This window comes from Uranotaenia lowii, chromosome 2 (genome assembly GCF_029784155.1).
Source record: "Uranotaenia lowii strain MFRU-FL chromosome 2, ASM2978415v1, whole genome shotgun sequence".
NCBI classification, from domain to species: domain Eukaryota; kingdom Metazoa; phylum Arthropoda; class Insecta; order Diptera; family Culicidae; genus Uranotaenia; species Uranotaenia lowii.
Genome location: NC_073692.1, coordinates 198,258,343 through 198,283,342, shown reverse-complemented (window position 1 = coordinate 198,283,342; position 25,000 = coordinate 198,258,343). Strand labels below are relative to the sequence as shown.

The 25,000-nt window shown below is 35.7% G+C and overlaps 1 protein-coding gene across 1 annotated transcript in view; it reads right to left on the bottom strand.

Annotated features, from left to right (window-relative positions):
- Positions 1 to 6: 6 nt before the first annotated feature.
- The window catches only part of LOC129748977 (serine/threonine-protein kinase meng-po-like), a 34,914-nt gene continuing 9,920 nt past the window's right edge, over positions 7 to 25,000 (bottom strand). Inside the window, exon 2 of the mRNA XM_055743789.1 lies at positions 7 to 1,452. Within this exon, the coding sequence (XP_055599764.1) occupies positions 43 to 1,452 (1,410 nt within the window). The 3' untranslated portion in view covers positions 7 to 42. The remainder of the gene's footprint in view (positions 1,453 to 25,000) is intronic.

The following is a 25,000-nucleotide window of genomic DNA, read 5'->3' as shown; positions in this document are numbered from 1 at the left end:
CCCACAGGATGTTTACCTCTTTACCGCCTAATTTGGTTAAGCCTATTTATAGCGCTGCCCACTACTGGCACTGCTAGTTTCCCTGGTGGTCGTGGTCAAGGTCATGGTGGTGGTCGCCGAGGATGAGGCGATTATCGATTCCCGTTTCGTAAACCGATACGATTTGCTTTCGCTTTTGTTCCAGAAAGAGAAATCCACAACGTCATCGGTGCTGTCGTGCCTGCTAAGGTCATTCGATTCCAGCCATTCCCAGACCTTGTTCCGAGTCGATTCCGGGTCCAACCCAGTTATGGGAGCCGGTTCCGGTGTGATGCCACCGAAACTGGTCATTCGCCGTGCTCGAAGTCGGCCATCGAACGAGTTCCGACTTTCCCGATGGTTGATGTACTTTACCGAATCTTGGTCCGAAGATGCCTGCTGCTGAATATTGCTTGGGATGTTTGAGGTTGATTTGGAGATAGGAATTTTATTATCCATCCATTTGTTCTTCATATACTTCATGATGTCGCTCACTTTGGCTCGATCCTCTTCGGTGTGATCGAATATCCTTCGGAATGCTCGCAACAACCGGGGAGTGAACCTTCGAAAATTGTCCGGTATCTTCGTCGTCTCACGCTTCTGGTATTTCATGAACCCGGCATACTTCGGATCTCGAACCCAATCAGCCGATTTCCAAGGCGTAGACCCGATCAAACAGACATACAACACTATCCCGAACTGCCACGAGTCAGACGATGCTTTGCAGATAAACCGTTCGTTTTTCACGACCTCTAATACTTCGGGCGGTAGGAATGCGATCCAGGTATTGTTGTTCTTACTAACTAGCAGTCCTTCCCTAGTGGTTGCCCCGAAGTCACACAGCTTCACCCGGGAAAAATCCGGAGTAAAAACCAAAATATTCTCCAGTTTCAGATCCCTATGAACCAATCCTTTCAAGTGCATAAACCCTAGTGCTGAGCTAAGTTGTTCGGCAATTTTCTTACAGCTGGACTCCGGCAACCCATTAGCTCCAACATTTGCCGCCAAATCCCCAAACGGAGCGTGCTCCTGAGCAAAAACATAGTATTCGTTCGTCTGAAACTTAACCTGATAGCAGCTTAAAATATTCGGATGATGGCTGAGCTGATAATTGTAGTGGAACTCCTTGATGAACTCCTTCAAGCTGGTCAGTTCCGTGTGTATTGCTTTGAGCACAACGCTGGTCCCGGTTGGTCGGTGGTGAGCAAGGTAGATCTTCGCGTAACAACCCTCCGCTATCGTCTTCTCGATATCGTACTCGTCCGCTATGTTCATGAACGAGATGTCCATATCCGGTATCCGATGCAGCAGGCTACTGGTATTCGACAGCCTCCGGTAGTTGTTGTTGATCGATTTGTACAGATTGGTGATAATCGAGGTGTCCGATTTGCTCTCCGAAAGCTTCATCACGATGCTCCTCGGTATATTTCTCATCTGTAATCGGAAAAAGAAAACAAAACATGTGTTAGTTTTGTTTTGGCTTTGAAACTTTGTTAGAGTAGGCTAAAATATCAGTTACTCAACAGGTATTTATCATTACTATCAATATTCTTTAAAAAGTGAAACAATAGAAAAATAGAATTTATTTATTTTCATGGAATTCCATCTCACGACGAAACTTTATGAACTTTATTCCTTAAAATCACTCGGTCCATGGGAACCGTTCTCCAATTTCTCGGACATCCCACATTCGCCAGATCACGCTCCACATGGTCTTACCACCTTGCTCGTTGCGCCCCTGCTCATCTCATTACTAGCAAATTCGTAGCGAACACCTGTTTTGCAGGACAGTCATCTAGTATTCTCACAACGAGTCCTACCCAGCGTATCCGGCCAGCCTTCGCCACCTACTGGATGCTGGGTTCGCTGTAGTCCTTCACCTCCACACTTCGTTCTCTTGCTCGCCGCAAAAGATGGTTCTTAATACTCTTTGCTCAATACCCCAAGTGTGCGCAGGTCCTTCTCGAGCAATACCCATTTCTCGTTTCCGTATACTACAACCGATCTAATGAGCGTCATGATAGATTACACTTCGTGCGAGTGCTAAGTCTTCTCGACCGCAGCTGCTTGTGGAGTCCATAATAGGCACGACCTCCACCACTGGATCTCATGGCTGGTGTCATTCCCAAGCAACCAGAATTCCCTTTAAAAGGTTTCATAGAAGCTTAATCAGCTCTCATTTCTATCTGAAGAGAATGCTAATCAGCCAACATTTGAGTTCCTAAAGCTACTTTGAAGTACGTTAAAGTGGCTGAAGAGAATGCAATTCAGCTTCTAAGAGAATGTCAAAACACTTCTACACGCCGAAAAAAAAACCCGGTTGACAGATTACTAAGTTGCCGGTCTATTATGGTCTAGCTCATGGGTGCAACAGGCAGGCCAAATTTCAGAAATGAGATTGGCTGGCGGGCCAGAAGACAAATTGTTCTGGAGTGTTCGAAGAAAACAATTTTTACAAATTTTTGAAAACGCTATAAAAACATTTGCCTAGATCACGTCCGACAGACTGCCCGTTTTTTTGGGTTTGCCTGGATAATGGGTTTGCCTGGATGCCTGGATAATACCAAATTTTGGAAAAGTCCGCTACGGCCCGGTAGCTCGGATTTCATGAAAAATGCCCGGATTTATTCACCTTTTTTTCAAATCAAACTAAAAAAAAAATTTGTAATTTTTTTTTTTGCGTCTAAATCGAGTTTTTATAATGAATAAAGGTTCGGTGGAAGCTTAAAATATGATTCAAAATCTGTTGACAAGTTTTAATGGATTTTTTTCTCATTTTTATTATGATTTTTGTTGAGCAGTTCCTGGGTACCCAATTTTCCCGGATATTTGGTCGACAATTTTAAAATCAAGTGCCCGAATTTTGCCTGGTTTTAAGATAAAATAGCATGCCCAGATTCGTACTGAAAAAAAAAATTAGCAACCTTAATATAGTATGATTCATCTTATTAAGTCATTTTGATTACATGCTAATTTTTACAAATTTGAAAAATAGTAGAAATATAATGCAATACGATATGAATAATCCCTCCCAACTTATGTATGCACGTCAATCTTTTTCACGCAATTAAAGCCGCTTCGGTTTATTCGTCCCAGAAATGTCAAATCGCGTGACTACAATGGACATGAAGTCCATTTTATGGTCACCAAATATAAAAAAATGACCGCCAATTTTCCAAAGTTTTCGAGTTCACCGTTTTCGAGACAAATAAAAAAACCGCAGGATGGTATTTTTGAAAAAACAATCACAAGCTTTTGACATATAAAGAATATTTTATTCAACGAAGTCCAGTTATTTCATAAATAATATGGATTTTTCAACGAACAGATTTCAACCTCAACTTAATCCAATTCTTTTCATCTCGTTTCGATTTGACAAGTGTATTGAACAAGCCTTTTTAAACAGGACGAATACGAATTTAATTCTTTTATAATGATTGCACCTTTTATAAGTAAACATTTAGCCAAAAAAGTCTTTCTTCCGAGGAATTTGTCAGTACCAAACTGATTCCAGTTGAATTCTGCAACCCAACTTTAAATTCAGTCTCGTTTTTCATTATTGATGTACATAAGTACAGAACAAGATGTCATAAAAAATTTATTTGGTTGGGTTAAATTGTCATAAATATACCCTTCTAGTTGATGCTTAGCAAACAATAAAAAATAAGAAATATTTACAGAGAAAACTTTCGATACAATTTACATAATTTGCAAAAGTTATTCAATCGTTGAAACAGAATTCAAGTTACGAATGGTTAAATTTGTTGTCAAAGTATAATTTTTAAACAAATATTTACGATATTTTAACGATTTTAAATCGATTTTATCATCTTTGTGAGGCTATCCAAAATCTTCAATATTAAAAGTAGGGTCAGCTTGAATACTCTTCATACCAATATGATATGAAGAAACCAAAACCCAATCGAAAAACATTGAAAAATGTGTAATGCAGTATACTTATAATGTGTCAATTACCGTACAATTTTGATTATTTAAAAATTGTAATTGTTTTATTCAGTTACCGGGCCTTTTTTCGTAAACTAATATGAGGGCCTCAAAGCCAAAAGGGTATAAATGCAAAAATTATCGATTTCGAGTAAATCATGCCAAACATGTTTCAAATTATATTTAGTGATTTTTTTTTTCAGATTTTTAAAGGTATATTTGCATACTTTTAAGTTTGATCAAAAATTTCAAATTATTATAAAATGTATGGAAAACGGCTAACGATAAGCGTATTTTCTCAAAATTAGTTTTTAAACACTTTGATTTATATCAATTCATAGAGATTTTCAGATCTTTGTTCTGAATTTGGTTAGTGTAGATTCATATATATTTATTCAAATGGTACATATATGCAAACCAAGAAAAACGTTCAATTCTTAGAACGTGATTTTTGTTATATGATTTTAATCACCGTAATTTTTTATGATTATAATTTTAATGGCATGTGCGGCGGAATGAAAACTAGAGAGAATTTATTTTATAGAAATTTGAAAGAAAAGTGGATAGACAGGCATTAGTGCGCCAATAGGAGAAAGTTTGATAGGTGTTGAAATTTTAGGCTAGAGGGCATGTTGATGAAAAGCTCCCATGAATTGCTACCGCCTTTGCTCTACACTAGCTAACTGAGCAAACTGAGTTTCTCATGTATAGTTAGCTAGTGTAGAGCAAAGGCGGGAACAATTCATGAGAGCTTTTCATCAACATGCCCTCTAGCCTAAAATTTCAACACCTATCAAGCTTTCTCCTATTGGCGCACTAATGCCTGTCTATCCACTTTTCTTTTAAATTTCTATAAAATAAATTCTCTCTAGTTTTCATTCCGCCGCTCATGCCATTAAAATTATAATCACAGAACATGATTTTTCCAAAAAGAGCATCGCGGGCCACAACAAAAAGTTGATCGCGGGCCATGGTTTGGCCACTCAGGGTCTAGCTGATTGATTTTAACATGATTTCGATTACAAAAGCTAATAACGCCTAGAGAACTGAACCACTGCTCTCTAGGTTGCAATGAAACTCACCAGCCTCTCGACCAATCCAGCAATAGTTCATTGCCACCTTCTTCTTTTCGACCTTCTTGAAAAAAAGTTGCATTAACAGCGCTTGGAAGTTCCCTTATTGACATTTTAACCTTTAAAAGGGCGTTGGAAGGTCCCGAGTAACTTTTACGTGACATGAGTCAACTGAAGCTCCCGTATTTTTTTTTCAATGTGAACATCGAAGTTTCATTTTTAACTAAAAACGTGACTTTTGGTTGCTTAGGATTGTCTGCGGTCACCAATGAGCCGAGATAAACAAAGTCTTCGACTATCTCCAGCTCGTCGCCATCAATCGTGACCTTGTTATTACTGGACAAGCGGGCTCAGTCGGTCTCGGAACCGCAGGCTAGCGTATACTTCGTCTTGGACGTATTAATCATCAACCCAATCCTTCGTGCTTCGCGTTTCAGTATGAGGTAGATCTCCTCCATCGCCCCAGATGAATCGCGGACTATATCAATGTCATTTGCAAAGAAGATAAGATGACTGGTTCTGTTGAAAATAGTGCCCCGTATTTCGCCCACCGCTCGTTGAATAACACCTTCTAGCACCCCGTTGAACATCATGCAGGATAGACCATCGCCTTGTCGATGCGCGATTTGAAAGATGATATCATCATCGATTACGATGTGATGAAAGGAAGTACTGAGACGTGGGACATTACTAGCCGCAAAAGTCAACAGGTCCGAGGATATTGAACCAGAATAAAAAGTACTGCGGAATTTGTCAGCGATGAGATTACAATTATCCGAAGTTGCCGACTTGTCTTTCAAAAACATGTACAGTGCTAAGCCGGATTCTTTCCATTGGTCCTTAATGTATTGCCAACAAGATTTGGATCTAGTTTTAAAACCCCACTGTATCCGGATAAGGTAGCCCCGGTAACAACGCATGCATACTTTTTCATACGCTGAGTTAAGTTTGCGATATTGGTTTTTGGTATGAAAAGACTTGTGTGCTTCATGTAGTAGCGGAGGGCTTTGTTCTTTCCCCACCGTATTGATCTCCTGCATGTGCGGCGTTCAGGTGTTCATCGAAGTTCTGCTTCCACCTTTTGATCACCTCACGATTGTCCGTCAGGATGCCTCCGTTCTTCTACCGACACATTGCGGCTTGCGGCACGAAGCCTTTGCGGGATGCATTGAGTTTCTGATAGAACTTTCGTGATTCTTGTGAGCCAGTCGTTCCGCCGAGTCCGTTCCACATGCCGATGACGTTCTCCGCAACGCTGTTGATGGCTGTCTTTATAGTTTTCCAACAGTCTTCGAGAGGGGCTTCGTCAAGCTTGCTCTCTGCCGACAGCACTGCTTCAAGCAATTGATGCTGATGTTGAAGAAGCGGCCTTTGATTCTAAACTCAGTTAGCATGCGACCATAGCGTCCTCCGGGATTGGGTACCCGATCTCCGTTACAGTTGCTCACACCCCAGCTAGCACCTCGGGGAGGTTGAGAGTCGGGGTTGTAAGATAAGAGGTGATATGACCACTATCCGAAGGTTGGGTTTGTGGGGTCTCGAGTTGCACATTATCTTATCACATTCGCCAACCAGATTCGTCGTTATTATGAATGAAATTATAAGTGACAATTTACTTGTGATTAATCATGATGATTATTTATGATTATTATTATTATTTAAAATGTTGATAAGCAGATTCAATCAAAATGAGGCTCACATTAATATATATAGGAACTAAATAAGCCGTAACTCAACCGCTTTACTCTGTCCCGATCACGGATAGCTCCTCGAAAAGAAGGATTGACAAGTGGGATTCATCAAGCTTCATAAACCAGTCAGGCAGGCATGCAGACAGGATAAATCTTCCGGTTGCTCCAGAAATTCACGACTTCACAGAACCTGTCAAGTGCAACCAGAAAGACATTGCCAGGGAAGTTCCTTTGTTCCCTGACATGCACGGCACAGCACACACGTCGTTGATGTTTCGCGCCAATGTGTGCTGAATCATGAATAGTTTACCATTCAAAGTTCGTGTTCGTTCAATAAACTTGTTCCATTGGTGGCAGCCTAACGCTCCTTTCAACTGGCACCCACCCCCCATCTCAGCTCATCCCCCCATTCTGCCAGTCGACACCTTTCGAGGAAAATCAGTTAGGACAGCAGAGAAATGAAAGTTTACTTACGCGGCGTTTTGTTGGCACGGTCGGTGGCAAAGATTTACGTCAGCATACACAAATTAATAGAAAATAATCAATACAACACGGCCCATATGAAGGAATATGTAAATACCGAAACGAGCTCCCCGGTATCGATTTTGGCTCAGCGCCTTGCCAGATTTTCGGCGGGGTGGCAGGTTAAAATTAGTAATTACCCGATTTATAAACACCGTAATTGGAGGGGTCTCAAAATAAATTCCCACACACAATACACACACCAGGCGTCACTGACTGTCACGTTCAAGGTGCCATATAAATAAATACAAATTAGATGGCAAACGAGCGGCGAATTCACCTACATATGTTAGTAGAACGCCGCCTCGAATTCGTTATTATCGAACGCAGCCATTACCGGGGTATCGATTTGGCCTGGAACGACGTAGTTTCTGCTGACAACAGAAATCGATTGGCACGCCATGGCTAGAGCTAAGAAAAGGAAAAGGCGGTTATTTTTCACCGATTTACGTAGGTAAACACGTTTCTCAATCAACGAATTTGGTTTTTTTTTTAGAAACCGGGAAGGGAGATGTATGAACGCTATCCTGTTGGCAAGTTTGTCGCCATTTCAATTGAACAAGTATTTAAGTGCAAAAAGGCAAATAAATGAAAAATTAAAGTGATTGAGAACTTCAAATTCACATTAAGAGTAGATCAAATCTAGATCAAAGCATAACTGAACATAATTGAAGAGCGTTCAACAATTGACCTTTTGACCAACTGTTTTTTTTAACCTTTTGTAAAATTACATTTTCTCAGATAAAAAATATAACTTGATAAGGCAACCAAACAAACACTGAACTTTCCAGATTAGACCTTACGATTTATGATCAAACCACATTCCAGATTGAAGAGATATTTCTCTCAGGAGACATCTTCTCTAAACGTTCTTAGCGATTCGCCGTAAAGCTCAGAATGTCAGAAAAGGTCACCGTAAAAATTGTTTGCCGGCATTTACGCATCTCACAGACATAGTGACGCCAGCAAGTTTATGAACCCCGTTTGGCTCGTCTACGCTAAAAATTCACTTTCATCCGTTCTACCGAAAAAGTAAAAAGAAATGAAAATAAAATTCATCCCCCCTTTCAAGACTCAACGACTGATTCAGCAACTACTTGTCCGAATACGCGTCGTATCACAACAGTCTCATCGCACTAAATCCCCATATTTCAACCACTCGGCTCCAGAAACCTTTTCACCGCAAACAGATTCAGTTGCATCAACTGTTGCCAGAGTCTGGTACCTGCTCCTATACCGTTTCCTTCTGAAACCAAGTGGAAAAACGCTGTTCCACGATTTGGGGACCTAATTCTTCTACATACATGTATGCGTGGCCATGATGGCTGCTGGCGGTTTCTCCAACTATCGTATCCATTTTTTTTTTGGTTTCAGCCACAAGCTTCTTTTCCCACCGAGGATGGTCTTTTTCTAGTCTACAGTTTTAACGGAATCCTCTGCTCTCGAACCGGAAACATGGAAGTGGATTACTTATGGACACAAAAAAACCGAAAAAAGAACCATCGCTCCACTAGATTATATCACATCGTGTTGGTGTCATTCAAGAGGGAGTGAATCCAACCCTGTGCAAATGCATCCTGCATCTCTTCAAGGATTAGGTCGAATGCACAAATGGATGCAATTTCAGGTGATGGTCAGAACCAGATTAAACCATCGAGGAGCACTCGAGGGTTTTAAGGCAAGGGTAGGTAAGGCAACTTTTATAACTTTTTTTCGAAACTCGTATCATTTGAAGGTATTCAAGGAAAATATCGTAAGCTGGGGGAACTTTGATTACGTCTTTCATTCAAATAAATATCCTTCATCACAACACCTGGAAGTTTTAAAAAACTTATTTACTGTGGGAAGGACTATGAAGCATGATCGTTTATAGCGAAATTCTCAAACGCCCTTACTAGCTACAATTGAATAATGAACTAAAATACGATTTCTTGTTTCTGGGTAATATTGATCACTCAACTGATTTAAATCCCAATCTCTACCATACAAGTGTTTGAAACTAATTTTTTTGCCATTCAATTATCAAAGGCCTAAAATATCAGTTTGCCATCGTTCTTTATGTTGCTTTAATAAAATTACTCACGTTTTGAGCCACCAATGCACAATACGAAAACTTGAACCCAAAATCCCAAAAAAGAAGCGGCAGATTTAATGACCTGAAATAATGCTTTCGTTTGTGAATTTTCTCATGAATTTCTTCTTTCACATCACATTAGAGTGTGTAGTAGCTAGTAGTAGGGAGAGTGCTCCTACTTTGGACCCAGAGCCTGCTTTAGACCTCAAATGCCGAAAAATTGTAAATTATTCATTTTCCTAGCATCTCCGATGCATCTAATGAACTCTTATTCTTCCTGAATCCTACCATACCGATTTTTGCCATAAAAAGTCTTCCTGTTAAAATTTTCAACGTACCGTAAACTGGGGAACTTTGATCAACATGAAATTTTTGCAGATAATCATCATTAACTAAGCCGGAAGATAAAATATCTGCAAACTGTTTCCTACGTTTGAAAGCCTATAAATTGAGTTTAAAACAGGCTAAATTTGGTTTGTAGATGGATATTCTTTTATACTACTGAAAATTTAGTTTTAATGTCTTAAAATATCTGTTTTTTTTTCGGAGACTCACAAACATACACCTCTCCTGATAAAATGATAGCATTAAGAAGCAAATGGGTTGTTTTATTTCAAAGTTTAACTTTTTTCCTTTGTAAAGGTATAGTTTTAGAGTTATTTTTATGGAAAATCTATGATATTTTTATGAATATTTGAAAAAAAAGGACATTTTCCATGAGAAAGCCTGTATAGAACAAATGGCTAAAACCCTATCAAATGGTTTAATTTTATTAAAAAAAAACAAAGGAACAGTGAGAGGACCTAAGGAATTGCATGATGGTAAAATTTCATTTGTTGTTGAGGCCAAAAAATATTGAGAAAAGTTTATAATTTTAGCCCCTGAATGTATGTAGCAACATTGTCCATCTTATGATAATATTTGTTTTCGAAAGAAAAAGTTGACAAACTCAATTGAGTCCCCAAAACATGAAATCTGGTATTGTAACAAACATTTAGTTATAGCCACTAATGTCAATTTAATATTCTGCATTCTGCTATCAATGATCATACTTTATACTCCTAACCTTAGTAAGTATTTTAGAACTTTTAAGTGTTACAAAAATGCAACCCTTTCCAAAATATTCGAATATGAATTAAAAATATGACCAATGTTCCCCCAGTTTACGGTATTCAAAAATGTAGCTCCCTATCAGTGGTAAATCAGACAGCTCAATTAGTGGGGTGCTTTTTGAGAAATAAGAGTGAATAAGGAAAAATCACGATTTTTATAGTTATTGTCCAAGCCAAAGTTTAAAGGGTAATTACTTTCACTGTAAAGAAAATGAACCACATGAACTGTTTTTCCTAAAATAAATGGAAACCAATGGAAAACCCGGCAAATTTGTAAAGGGTCCAAAAATAGGAGACTTTGGACTTTGATGTTCCATTTTTAGACCGGACATCACCAAAACTTTGTTTCAATGCTAACAAATCAACAATGTTGCGAATTTTTAATGGAGAATTTTTTTTTATAGTTTCCTTCCTGCTTTTCAAAAATAGCCGAAATAATAAGCCACGGCTTTCCGCGGAACAATAGTAACATTCCGCAGTGTAAACATCATATAATTCAGAACCAATATTGAACATTTCTTACATTTTTATCAGCATTTCGCAAATAAACAACAAGTAAGTAAGCACAACAAAGTTTCAGCTTTTGTTCTGCTGATAGAGCTGACAGCAAACATAAAATCGCATTAGAAATGAAAGCTTATGTCGTATACAATGCTTATGCGAATCGCTTTTTCTACCAAAAAAGCTGAAACAAATATCAATTTCTTCTTTTGTCCCCCCCCCCCTTCGAAATTTCCAAAATCCGGAAGGGGGGAATAAATAAAGTTTGAAGTGTTTTAAGTAAATTTCAAATAAAAATTCAAATATCCGAAAGATTACAGGACCAAGAACCAAATTTTGGAAGATGGAAGTTAATTCACATTTTGTATTCTTGATTTTATTTAATTTTTCGATCAAAAAAATACTTGATTTATAGGTTTTATGCAATAAAATAGGTATGCCATTTGGTTGCATTCAAGCTTTCATGCAATTTAATCCAATTTATTTGTTTTTCGCATTTTTTTATTGTCCCCTCCAACTCCGAGTGACAAAAGAAGGATTTGAAATTTGTTCCGGCCTAAGTAAACGATCGTAAAGTCCGCCATGTTTGCAAATTTGCTCTCCCGCGCGGGATTCAAGTGAGAAAATAATCTAGTTGTTCTCTCTGCGATAAGCAGTGCAACTAGATTGCAAAAAAAAAAAACAGATGGATAATTTGGAAAAAATGTCCAATGAAATAAGCAGGAAATATTGTCGCTGGCAACGGTTTGCATGAATTTAGAGCAAAATTTAAGCTCTCTCGCATTTCAGGTTGTACGACTAAGGTGTTGAATATTGCCCAATTTTTATAATTTTTAGCGCTTAATCCAGAAGATAAAAATATATATGTGTTTTGCCACCACTTTGGCAGGTTAATGCTGTTTTTAAAGTTCATACGATGATTCTATAGTGTACAGGTATGAAACGTGTAACAAAGTTTGTTGCGAAAAATACCTATTTTTATCAGAAGTTTACGTGCTTCGATCCGTCAAAAAGCTGTTATACTTTTTTATGATAATATTTGAGTGAAGATATGTAATATTTTTAATGAATTTGTTTATTAATTTGAGAAAAATCAAACTTTTGATAGAAATGTTAGTTTCAGGTCTTATGAAAGGAACCAGTTCAGTACCAAAATAGGAACTGTAGGTTCAAAGACGGAAATTTTGATTTGGATGAATAAAATGCACCACCCTACACAAAACACACAACAAGTTGACATTGAAATACAACGAAATAAAAAGTGAAAAGTGAAAACCGTGCATATTCCGATGCCGAGGAAAATTTATCCCAAAAACACCAGACAAACGGCTAAAATATTCACAGTAAGTTAAACACTACACCTTTGTTATAACAAAACCAAAAATTTAAAGTGAAAACATTTGAAAACAGACTAAAAGACAGCTTCAAAACGAGTCGACCTTAACAAGAAAACGAAACTTTTTAGGTAAATTTCATATATTTGTAACATTTTATAAAAATACATTTTCAGGCCCTGAAGAAGATGCAAAACGGACTGAAACGTTGGATTTATAAAAACAAAAATTGATTTTGCTTTTAGAAGAATACAAGCCGGAGGAAGCCGGAGGAAAAACATTACATTCAGTCGATCCTCATACACAAATTTTTTTTCACGAAGCTATGCTTTTTTTTGCTGGGTAATAAAGGTCAAATGACACCTCACTGAGACATCTACGGCCAAATTCAACGGCAGATTTTAATTGCTGTGAAAATTTCACATTAGACTAGTATTTTTCAGGTCCATAAAAGTGTTGCTTCGATTTTTTTTTGGGATCTTGGGGTCTAATTTTCCCATTGTGCTTGTTTTTGAAAACGCATTCTAATGCTGTCTACATTTAGACGTAAAAAATAATAATTTTCTCAACGATATTGATGTCTTTTATCTTCAAAATTCACCGTTACAAGGTTCTTGATCATTTCTCTGACCAGTTTTATTTTTGGAAGAAATAAGTGTGTATGTGCTTTTTAGAACCGATTCTTTTTACAGACCCCGTTCGATTTTGGCAACATTCAATTTTGGCAACATCCGATTTTGGCACATGTGCCAAAATCGAACGGTTTTTAGAAACAACATTACCTTTTAGTTTTCGTTATAAAAGAACCAATTTATTTCAGACAAACATCATAAATACGTTTTTGTGCTCTGAAATGGAGATAAAATGCAACAATAAAAACCAAAGATTTTTAAAAAAATTTTGAAGTACTCAAAAATGACAAAAAAATGAAGAATTCAAAAAGTTAAAAAAAAAATCAAATAAAAGACTGAATATGACAAAAAACAAATGAAAAATGATGAAGAATGACAAAAACAGAAAATATGACAGAAGAAAACCAATATTATAAACAAAACAAGAAAAGTGCAAAATGCATCAAAAACATGATGAAAAATTAAAAAAATTACTACAAATGGTCGAAAATTAACTGAAAACAACGTTTTTGATAATAATCATAGTTATTTTATTAAAATAACTATAAAACAAGATGAGAAAAAAACCGTTCGATTTTGGCAACATTCGATTTTGGCAACACAAAATGTACGGGCATGTTGCCAAAATCGAACGGGGTCTGTATATCGAAACATGACTAAAACACAAAATACATCAAATTTAATGAAGTCAATCATTTTTTTCAAAGTGCTTCCAGTTTATCAGCAAAAGTGTTTGTTGTAGGCCTCCGTAAAAGATACAGTTTTTGGAATTTGAAATTCCAAATTTCACAATATCGAAAATTGTTAAATGAAAAAATTAACTTATTTGAGGTTAGATTTTTTTTTTGTTTCGATTATAGCCGTTTTACCATCTTTATGGCATTCGCGACACTATCAATGTTGCAGTTGGCGGATCGTTATTGAAAAACTTATCCGGTACAACTGTGTTCGATGTTTACTCTTGAGCTCGAACTCCCGGACATCGGCTCAGGAAGCAACAGACTTACCAACTGAGCTATATCACAAGCCTTTTTGAGGTTTGATGTATCAGCTTTTAAATGTAGAAAACAATTCCGGATACATAAACTATAGGCATAATTAATGACAATGTTATAAAAAAAGTTTTATGTTGATCGATATCACCCCGATGATCTGTTTCCCCAGTTCACGTTACATATGTGAAATTACGTATAGTTTTAGCAACCTGCGCATGTGCTTGAAAATTGAATCTAAAAACTGGCTGTTTTTCGGTTTTGCTGAAACATACCATTTTTTTCAGACATTAGGCTTGTTAAGCAACTTTTTATAATTTACTAAATAAGCTGAAATTTGGCATGAGACCTTCTGGAGGGTCAAGAAACGATGTACGCCCCCACAGTTTTTATGTTTTTATTCCAGAATTAACTTCTATTTTTAGACCACTCTAACGGCCATCTATTTGTACAAACATGTGTCATCTAGAAAGTTATTTTGAGACGAAAACACAAGAGTTGAAAGAAAGAAACAGCTTGTCCAGATACGGATCCGAGCAACAGCATTTGGATCTGGGGGTAGGGTTTGGGATCTGGGATCAGAATCCGGGATCAGAACTTGGAACCAGAATGTGGGACTATGAATCAAGATTCAGGCACATGATCAGATTCCTAAAATATGTAAATATTTCGAATCCAGAGCATGGTCCAGGATCAAGATCAGAATCGAGTATCTTTTTTCAGGATTAGGGTGCAGAGTTCAGGATCAGAAACTAGGACCAAAAATAACGATCAGATTAACGATATTTTGAAATTTTTTCAGATATTTAGAATTTCAGTAACATACCTTTACGTTACAAAGAAAAATAGAAATTTTTGAAAAATATATTGAAAATGGCCAAACACAATTCAAGAGCATGTGTTTAAGCTTTTATGCATTAATACCTCTTTGGCTCCAAGGGCGTCAAATATGATCCAGCATCCTTGGTTAAGGACCATGATTATGAAAAAAAGTTATCTGGGACCAGAGTTCAGAATAAGAATCAGGATCAACATAATGGACTTTGGATCTGAGATCGGTATATGAACCATGATCCCAGATCTAAATGAAGGATAAGGCTTCCGAATCAGCATCAGTATCCAGAATCATATACGGGCTGAGTAACTTTTTTAGCATATTCAGAACTTTGTAAGTTTACTTTTACTCTAAGACTCCAAACGATTTTGAAGCACGAAGGTGTCACCTTTTGGAAACTAATAATGTAATTCAGCATAAAAAAACTTACAAAACTTGAATTTGATTTGATATATGATTTTGGGATATGCGAAAGATTCTACAACCCTAGATTTTCTTATACACTTCAGATGCCAACTGTTTTTTTAGAAAAGTCAAGAAGATCTTGAAATAACGTCTGGAAAAGTCTGATTGGCGAATTTTACAGGTGTCAAACTTTTTTTTTCAATGCCAGATCGCAATATTGCAGGAGCCAATAACCACACATTCTATAAACTGTCTATGCGTGAGATCATTGCACAGTGGTCTGAAATGGCTAAAAGTGGATTTTTTTCCTAGTGCCTTTCATCTTATCTCCACTATAAAAAAATTGAAAATTCTAACTTTTTTTTATTCCAATAGAAAGAGCCTTTCTCTATACTACGAAGTTTTAGAGTACTTAAAAATATGAAACTAGGTTATTGTTATGTTGAAAGTAATTAAAAAGTTAGTTTCTTGTACTTAACTAAAGATGAGGATTTACATGAATAAGATATTCTGAACATTTGTTGGGGCATTCAAATCACACGTTTTGCACAAGATTTCAACATTCTACGACGTTTCTAGCCAACTGATTGCTACTTTAAGTTTTATTTTTCCTCAACTTCACGTTTATTGAAAAATCATGCAAGTGGATTTTTAAAACAAATAAATCATATTGAAGCTTAAACTAAATGCAACAAATTGGTGTTGGCGTGATTTGTCTCCACGCGCTCATATTTGAACACCACAAGCATATATTTGATGTGTTTTGCGTGATTCCATACAAAAATTATGTTCAATTGCCTTCTGCCTTCGTTCTTCATTCAATTTTCTATAGTGGACTTTGACGAACTTTTGATGCTTTCAAGTTCAAGGAGCAAATGTTCTGAAAACACTTAAGAGATAAGATGAAAGACAGAGGCTTTCTGAAAAAAAATTCCACTTTTAGCCCTTTCGGACCACTATGCATTGTTGTTGTGTCGGCAGTAATACGTAATGCGTTCTACGCTTTACTTTTACAGTCATCTTTGTAGCATCCCTCACTTTTCAATAACTAATTCGAATCATTTTCTGCCATTTCAAAAAAAAAAAATCATGCCCAAACTCAAAAGTCTGGAAATGACTGGAAAAAATATTAGAAGTCTGGAAATCTGGAAATTTAAAAAAAAACGTCAGACGAAAATCCAAAAAGTCTGGAAGATCCATCAGGTTGACATCACTGTTCATGAGGCCGACACTGGACATGAGGTTGCCGACATAAATAATTCAAAATGAAATCGCAATTTAATACCGCGCTAAGAATAGTTCTGTAGTAATCCTGCAGGCTATTTTTGGAAACTTTAAATCGAACACTTAAAATGCGGTTTATCCTAAATAATAATACAATAACTTTGAAAATAACTGAAAACTTGTATTTAGAACTGACAATTATTCGAAAATGTAAAATCCAGTAAATGAAAATTGAAAGTATTTTTTTTGCAAAAAAAAAAAAAACATTTAAAAAACTCACCAACCTCTCTAATGGTAACTCGAGCAATAATGACATTTATCATGAGTAGCAACAACTCTGAAAAAGGGAAGGTATCTAATAATAAATGAAGCTCAATTGAAGCCATAAATAAAAATTACACTCATTTCCAGATTCTCTACTCGCTCCATTTCGACAGACTGAAAGCCCCCAATTTAGTGTATCCTTTTGGCATTTTGATCCAACCTTCCGTCGTTTTCGGTGTTGAGCTGGGTGGCTGGTGAGAGTTTTCATTTTCCGGGCGAGAAAAATTACAACCATCAAGCGGGGAAGATTCGATAATAAGTTGTGGTTAGGAAAAACCACCGTTAAAGTTTTCCACCCCTCCTCGTCGTCGCTCACTTGGCACCAATAATATCGGATTGATTAAATTTAGTTCCTGGCAGAGCTGTTCGGTTCGGTGAGAGACCAAATTATTCATCCGGTGACCTCAAGGGTAGCAGAAATTCATAAGTCGTCATCAACTAACATCCCGACACGTTAAGTCTTGTGGGGGTAGATCGGTACAACTTTCGGTTTATTGGTTGATTGGTCGCAAAAGCACCATCATCATCATCATCATCAAACGGCTTTGCACACACCAACATATTTTCTGGCCACCGAACGACAAGGTCTAGTGTTGTCAGGAAGAAGGAAAATGAAGCGGAATATCACGACATGGTTCATAAATTTTAACGACGCCACACCACCCACGCTTTGAGCCGAATCTGGTTGATGGATTGCTTTTTAAATCTTGATTATGTTGGAACAATTATTCAACCTGACGATTTGATAACCTGGAGCCGGTCGAAGGTGAGAAATTTGAATACTCTGTCTGTATGGCAGCAGTCAAAGACTTAAGTTTATAGGGGAGAATGTGGATACTTGATCTGCTTATTTTATTTTCAAAATATTTTTTTGAGAAAATTTTGCAATTTCTGACAGCGTATAATTTTAAGTTTATATGCTCCAAAAAACTAAATCAATACATGAACTCGTAGATGAACTAGAAGCATTTTCGCGAGACTAAAAAAAAGATATATTTTTTAACCTACAGGAGACTTGATCCTCAATTTAGGGTACCCTGGCCCTTGCCAAAAATGTAGTAAAATACGACGGGGTTTTACCCCCCCTCCCATGAAGATTTTTTCCAAGTAAAATTTTCACCGTAGTATCGGGAAATTACTTGATCTTGAAAAGTGTTTGAAAATAAATGTAAGCAAGCAAGTCAAAACTTTGGCTTTAGTCTTAAATCACCCTAGGCTTGAGACATTTCATTTTACGACACTATATTTCGTTCACGTATTGAAACTAATTTCTAATTGTTAATTTCGAACTTGACATACAAAAACCCTACCTCGTCTTTAGAATGGGATTTTTTTTTAAAGAAGTTTAACTGAACAAGAACAGAGTTTGAAACGAACCATTTTAACTTCAGAATGAATGATGAATGAATATTAATTTTATACATCGACCAGTTGAACATCATGTCACTGACACCTGTTTCTCACGATGGTTCACAGAATTAGAAAATTGCTAATAGCAATACAAATCTAAAATCTTATACATACTTTAGATCTTAAAATATTGATTTAATAAACATCCTTAATCTCATTACAAATGCTATGCTTATATGGAATATTCTTCAAGAGACCAATTCCAGGATCAATTAAAATTTTTCTCTTGTTCTTGTCAATGCTCAATATCACGTTTAAAATGGTTTAATAAATTGCCCAAGACCAAAAAATTTAAATTTTTCTGAGCTCTTATGAACCCTGAATCTTAATATGTCATTTTTCTATCAGCTTTTGTTATTGAAATTACTTTTGAAAAAAGGTTAAAATAATTTAAGAAGGTTTCACACTATTTGACAATACTTCAAAACATAAACATAACATTTGAAAACAAAAGTTTTAAATCAATTTTAAAACTTTCCTTAAGACTTCAAGTAATTTTGAATACTGCGAATAAAAGTTATAAATGTTTTCTAATTGAGTGAGGTTTAATAAAAAAAATCAGAAATGTAAGTTTGATGGTTAATTATTGATTTCACTTAAAACTGACACATTTTGAAACTCCTTATCACCAAACTTATATGTGATAGTTCAAATTTGACAAAATATTTGAATTCAGAACGCTGAACATAACCAAAAAATACTTCTCCCTGAATAAAACTCAAAACGTTTTTATTTTGGTAAAACATGTTAATTGAAAAATAATCCTTTTTAAATGGTAAAAAACTTGTCTGTTAAATCATCATATTTAATTTTAATTTTCAAATGAATTAACCGATTTTCATAATACAGTTTTTTTTTCATTTTTTTTAATTTACCAAATTTCAAAGTCAAGCTATTTGAATTTTTAAGAATATTTTTGATAAGTTTGTCTATGTTTTTCGAATAATAATTTTTGGTATTCTAAAATCATACACCTTTAATTTTTTTTTTTTAGTCAAAAATTCACATTTTAAATCGCGATTTATTTTGTTTAATCCAAAACACAAACGGAATTTTACAATCAACTGTTCAGTTGGAAAAAGAAAACGTAAATTATAACGTAAACGTTATAAAAGAAACGTAAATTAAGGTTAATAATAAATAATAATTTCTTATTAATTATTATTCTAATTAATCATAGCGATTTTTTCATCTGATCGGACATTTATTTTAAAATTGAATTTTATTTCTAAATATGTGTGTTGAGAATATTTATTTCAAATTTGGAAACAAGACTGCTTGGAAATTAATAAAAGTCAAATTCTAGTCAAGAATAAGAAACATAATTTTGAAAAAAAAATAACTTGCAGAAAAAATCATTGATTTGAAACTTTCATTGTGATTTGTATTGGAAGTTTTGATTAATTTAATTTTTTGAGTTTGTGTGATAATTATGAGTAAGAAAATAATATTAGAAATTTAGAAGTTCATTTCCTTTGTTATTGTGTATTTTTTGTATTGTAATTATTTTTAGTTTAATTTTAATTTCGAGACCGAACATCACCCCCCCCCCCCCCCTCCCTCATGAACGGGTCTGCTTGACATAAATTATCGCTCATTTCCTCTAATGACAAGCCAATAATTGAGTTATACCCCAAAGGGACCATATCATGTTAGAAATTTAGTACTGGAAGCAAGTTAGCAGAAATTAGCGAACGTTAGGCCAAAATCAGTCATCTTAAAAATTATAATCAATTTGCGAAACGACGTTTGTGCCTAAAACGTAATGCAAAAGGTTATTAGTACTTGTTTACGTTGACATCTAAATTTATGCCTGTATCTTTTTCACTAGTATATTTCGGTACAAGAAATGTTTCTATGAATATTTTGTACCCCTTCTTCCATCCAGTGGGGAGATAGGGAGGGGGCTTCCTTACAATTTTTTACATAAATCGAGAAAAAATGAAGCTAATGGAACCAAATTTGGCATGGGATAGTATTTATATACCCCATGTCAGACCCGTCCTTTCTCCAAGCGGGGATAAATGAAGGAAGAAGGGGGGCTTCCATACCGTTTTTATTGCATAACTTGATAACTATTCGAGCAAATGGATCCAAATTTGGCTTGAAAGCGTATTTGGGTACGAGAAATGGTTCTATGAATGTTTGGTGCCCCTCTCTTCTTCCAGTGAAGAGACTTAGAAAGAGGGGAGGGGGCTCCTTTACAATTTTAAGCATAACTGGAGAACCAATCAAGCAAATGGAACCAAATAGGGTATGGAAGGGTATGTGAATACGAGGAATATTTTAAGGGGAGAGGTTGTCTCCATACAATTTATTACATTACTCGAGAATTTATCCAGCAAGTTGAACCAAATTTGGCTTGGAGGGAGGGGAGGTATTAGAGTACGATTAATGTATCATTGAACTACAGATTCCATCCAGTAGATTAATAGAAAATTTGGCATGGGAGGGTATTTGGATTTGGAGGAAAGATTATATGCTTATTGGAGACTCATTTCTCTTTCAATTGGATCAAGTTAGGGAAGAGAAAAGCTCCTATTCAATTGTTTTGCATAAACCAAATTTGATAAGATAGAGTTTTTGATAGCAATAAAAAATAGGATCCCTACCTCTTTCCAGCTGCTGCAAATCGGAAGGCGAAAAGTGGGTTTCCATACACGTTTTTGGCATAAATCAAATACTTATGAAGCAATAAAGACCATATAATATGAGAGAGGTTGTTTGCGTAAGAAAAATTTGAGACCCTAACTTTATACTCGAAAACATATCAGACAAATGGAGCTAAATATGTCTACAGTATTTCGTGAGTCCTTTCTGCATCGGAAGGGAGAAGGATGAGAAATCCATACCAGTAAATATACAGATCTTTGAAAAAAAATTAGAGATAAAGTTTCAGAAAATTAGACTAAATAATCTTTGTAGTGTTATTCGAAACCCCTCAAAAATCTTCGAAATTCGAAAAGTTGAAGCTCTAATTGAAAGCGGTTGCGAATTCAGTACTCGTTAAAAAAAATGAAACACGCCCTTTTCCCTTAACAGAAAAAATAATCGAAAAACATTGAAAAAAGGGATCAATCTTACCCCGTTTTACGGTAAATGACTCTAAGCGTACATCTTTCGAGGGTATCATATCCAACATCCTAAAAATGCTAAAACCCACCAACCCACAGAAAGTACATATACGATGCCGAGACTGGGATTCGATCTCAAGACCATCTTTTTAGAAGACTTGAACGCTATCCTCTACGTCACGGGCTGCGGCTGGATATTCGGGTTCTCACATACATATGCGCACTTTACCCGAAACTAAAAAGAAATCATACTTTTCAGAATACCGTTTGAACAGAAACGATTTAGACGTGTATTGTCAATTCTAGTGGAAAACAGTCCCTTTAAAAAAAACAAAATGATTTAATGGATCAATATCTTTATTACAAGTTCCTCTACCTATTATTTTGTTTACTGGCTTGAAAAGAATTATTATTAAGACATTCTAGGGAAAAGTGTTCCTAAATGGGCCTATCGGGTTGAATGCCCTTACGGCCGTTTGACGAAATGGCTGGCAAGACGCTTTAAACATAAAGCAAAAAAAAAAAATTTATAAGTTTACCAACTCAAAAAAAAATTAAAATTCATTTAAGGTTTTTATACCTTATGATGTAATATTTTGAATATAATAATTTATAATCTTTTTTGATTGATATTTTTCGGTGAGCGCAAGACGAAATAAAAATGCAGCATTTTTATTTCGTCTTGCGCTCACCGAAAAATATCAATCAAAAAAGATTATTAGTACGTGCGGTGATTAAAACTAAACAACAATATAATAATTTATACGTAAGGAAGCTGAAAACAAAAACTTGGGTGAATTTGGTTTCATATTCCAATGAACTAAAAAAGTAAAAAAACTTTAAGCTTTTATTATGGTTTCATAATGTTTAAAAAGTGGAAACACTCACGTTTTATATGCCCCCATCATGTTTGTAAAATGCCTCTATCCTAAAACAACAGGTAAAATAGAATTAATATATGATTTTTATCATTAGTACATTGAATCTAAACTCTTATCAACATCTCAAGAAAGTGTTGAAGATCACAAATCAGATTTGATAAAGTTTTTCTTATGGATGAACTGTCTCCATAATATGATAACCCTAACTTTTGTTTTATTTTATAAAACTAGAAAAGAAATAGATTTTTTTTTAAAACTTCAGCTTTGCCGTATGAAAGTTATCAGTTTCTAGCATTTCCAATGAAATAATTCGGAAATATTGCCAAATAAACAGAAATTTTGTCTAAAACATAAATAGGCGCATTCAGCTCGCACGGCTTGACGTTCGGCAATTTGGACAACAGTTATAATAAAATCGATTTCTCAAAAACTGAAGGAAATTTCAACTTAGAATTTACTCCAATGTATAGAAAGCAGATGTCAGCTCATGTGGATATTGTTTTTGTACACGTATTACAATAATATTGATCAAATCAGTATTCCGCTAATAGGCGCATATAATCTGCTTCTCTCCTATTTTTGTCAAGGATTGATATTTTGATATTTTCAACCTAAATTGAATGCCCTTTGGTTTTACGGACAGTTATTATCATAGTGTTTAAAACATTATTTCATTATTTTTTAACCTTTTGAGCAAAACAAATTTTGTACGAAATTTATTTTTATTTCACAAAAATGACTACAATTGCACAAAAATTTTGTAGTCTTTTTTGTGCAATTGTATCACTACAAAATTGACTACAATAGAATTTTAATGGAACTATATCATGTTTTTGAAGACCAGTCTCAGTATTCCCGAAGGATGTTTTCGAAAAATAAATCCTTATCTATTGGTGCAACTCATACATGATATTGTCAACCTACTCCCAGTTGGTACATGTAAAAACATGAGATGGTTCCCCATCCTCACAGTTGACTAAAACAAACCATCTGTCTGATTCATTCTCAAGGGATTACGTTTCAAATCAATCAATATTAATATTATAGCTGACATATCAGAGCTGACTACCTATTCAGGGCATATGAATATTAATATTGCGAAGCAAATTCGATGTGACATTTAAAAACGAATGCATGTTTCGGCAGGTGGGCGAAAAATTCTTATACGTCAACTTCTTGCATGTTTATGTATGTATGTAGATAATCCACCATGGGTGCACGGATTCACCGCAGTTTCGCCAACGTATGCGCTAACTTGCATCATTTAGATTTTTAGTTCGGCCAATCTTCAATGCAAATCATCACATACCCGACAGGCTTCGTGTGAACTGTCATGCAAAGTAAATGTTTCGTATAAAATTCATAACATGTTTAGAGTTAAGAATCTACGACAGGTATTCCGCATCCGTGTAGATACCTGCCCAGCTGGCAACTGTTTGTACGGTCTTATACAATATATATATAATCAAGGAAATAGTTGTATGGTAAAATAATCTTACCTTTTACCTATCTTACCTCTCAGCTTACCTGTAGCTGGAACCAACCTTGTTCAGTTTCATAACCAATTAAATTTCCATCCGATCTTTCACCTTTCCTTACCGCACCTTTACTCAGCTCTAATCTTACCGCAGCTTTGCCTGGAGAATCCTTCAAATTTTCACAGATGCCTCCAACAACCCTCCGAACCCGAATGTTATGGACCTTGATAATTGTTATATTGCTGATCCACTCTTTTTTTCTATTTCTGCGATAGCTGATTTGGGCTCCCGTAGGGTACCACTGTAAAAATAATTACAGTATTCAAGAAAAAATGAGCATTGTTCTACATAAGAATTATTTATCTACTGAAATTAAATCGGATGAACAAGCGGAAAACATTGAAAGATGATTTAATAAAAAGTTGTCAAACAAACATGTATACCAAATATTATTATCGGATTATCTATTGTTTATAGAAGCTTAGTCAATCAGCGGTTAAAATCACGGAAAAATGAATAATAAAAAAAACCTGTTTGCGATGGAGTCAATCAGCGAACAAATTCACGAAAAAAATGAAAACCTGTAGTTGTTTAAATAAGTTTAGAGTTCGACGACACGGTAGCGATCATTCATTGAATGTTGGATTTCGTGCTATGTTTTGCAGTCGGAGTTATCCGTATAAAGTTTAACTGAAAAGCGGTTAGCGTGTAGAAAACCGTCAGATTTTATACTGATTTGAGAGATCGCAGAAAATCCGCTGTTATGAGTGCGCAGTCCAATTTTTTGTGATGCGAATGGTATTATCTATATATATAAAAAGCAATTATCTGTATGTTTGTTTGTTTGTTTGTTTGTTTGTTTGTTTGTTTGTCCTCTATAGACTCAGCCGTCTTAAGAGCTAGAGATCTGAAATTTGGCATGGATGCTCATTAGGACCAGGAATGATGAAAAATATTTTTAGATTTTTGGACGACCCCTTCTGAAGGGGGTCGTCCATACAAGACAAATATTGTTTTCACCTTATTGACGTTATTTTCCGTCGGATTGTAATGAAAATTTGCACATGAGTGTTTTGAGAGACGAACAATCGATTACAGTTATCAAATTTAGGGTCAGGGGTCGGCCAAAGGGGTCGTCCATATTCACTGATTAATGTTTTTGCGATTTTGACGTTATTCTACATTGGATTGAGATGAAAATTTCCGCATAGGAGTTTTGAGGGACGTTCTTTTGCTTTCAGGTTTCAAATCTTGACTCAGGGGTCGGCAAAAGGGGTTATTATCTGTTCACTGATTTTACGATATTCTCTTGATTGAGCATAGAATTGTAATGAAAATTGACACATGGGAGGTTATCAGAAAAGATAATTGATTTCAGGTGTCAAGTTTTGAATCGTGGTCAAAAAAAAGGCCGTCCATGTTAGTTGCTCACTGTTTTCGCGATATTGTCGTGATCATGCATAGGATTGAGATGA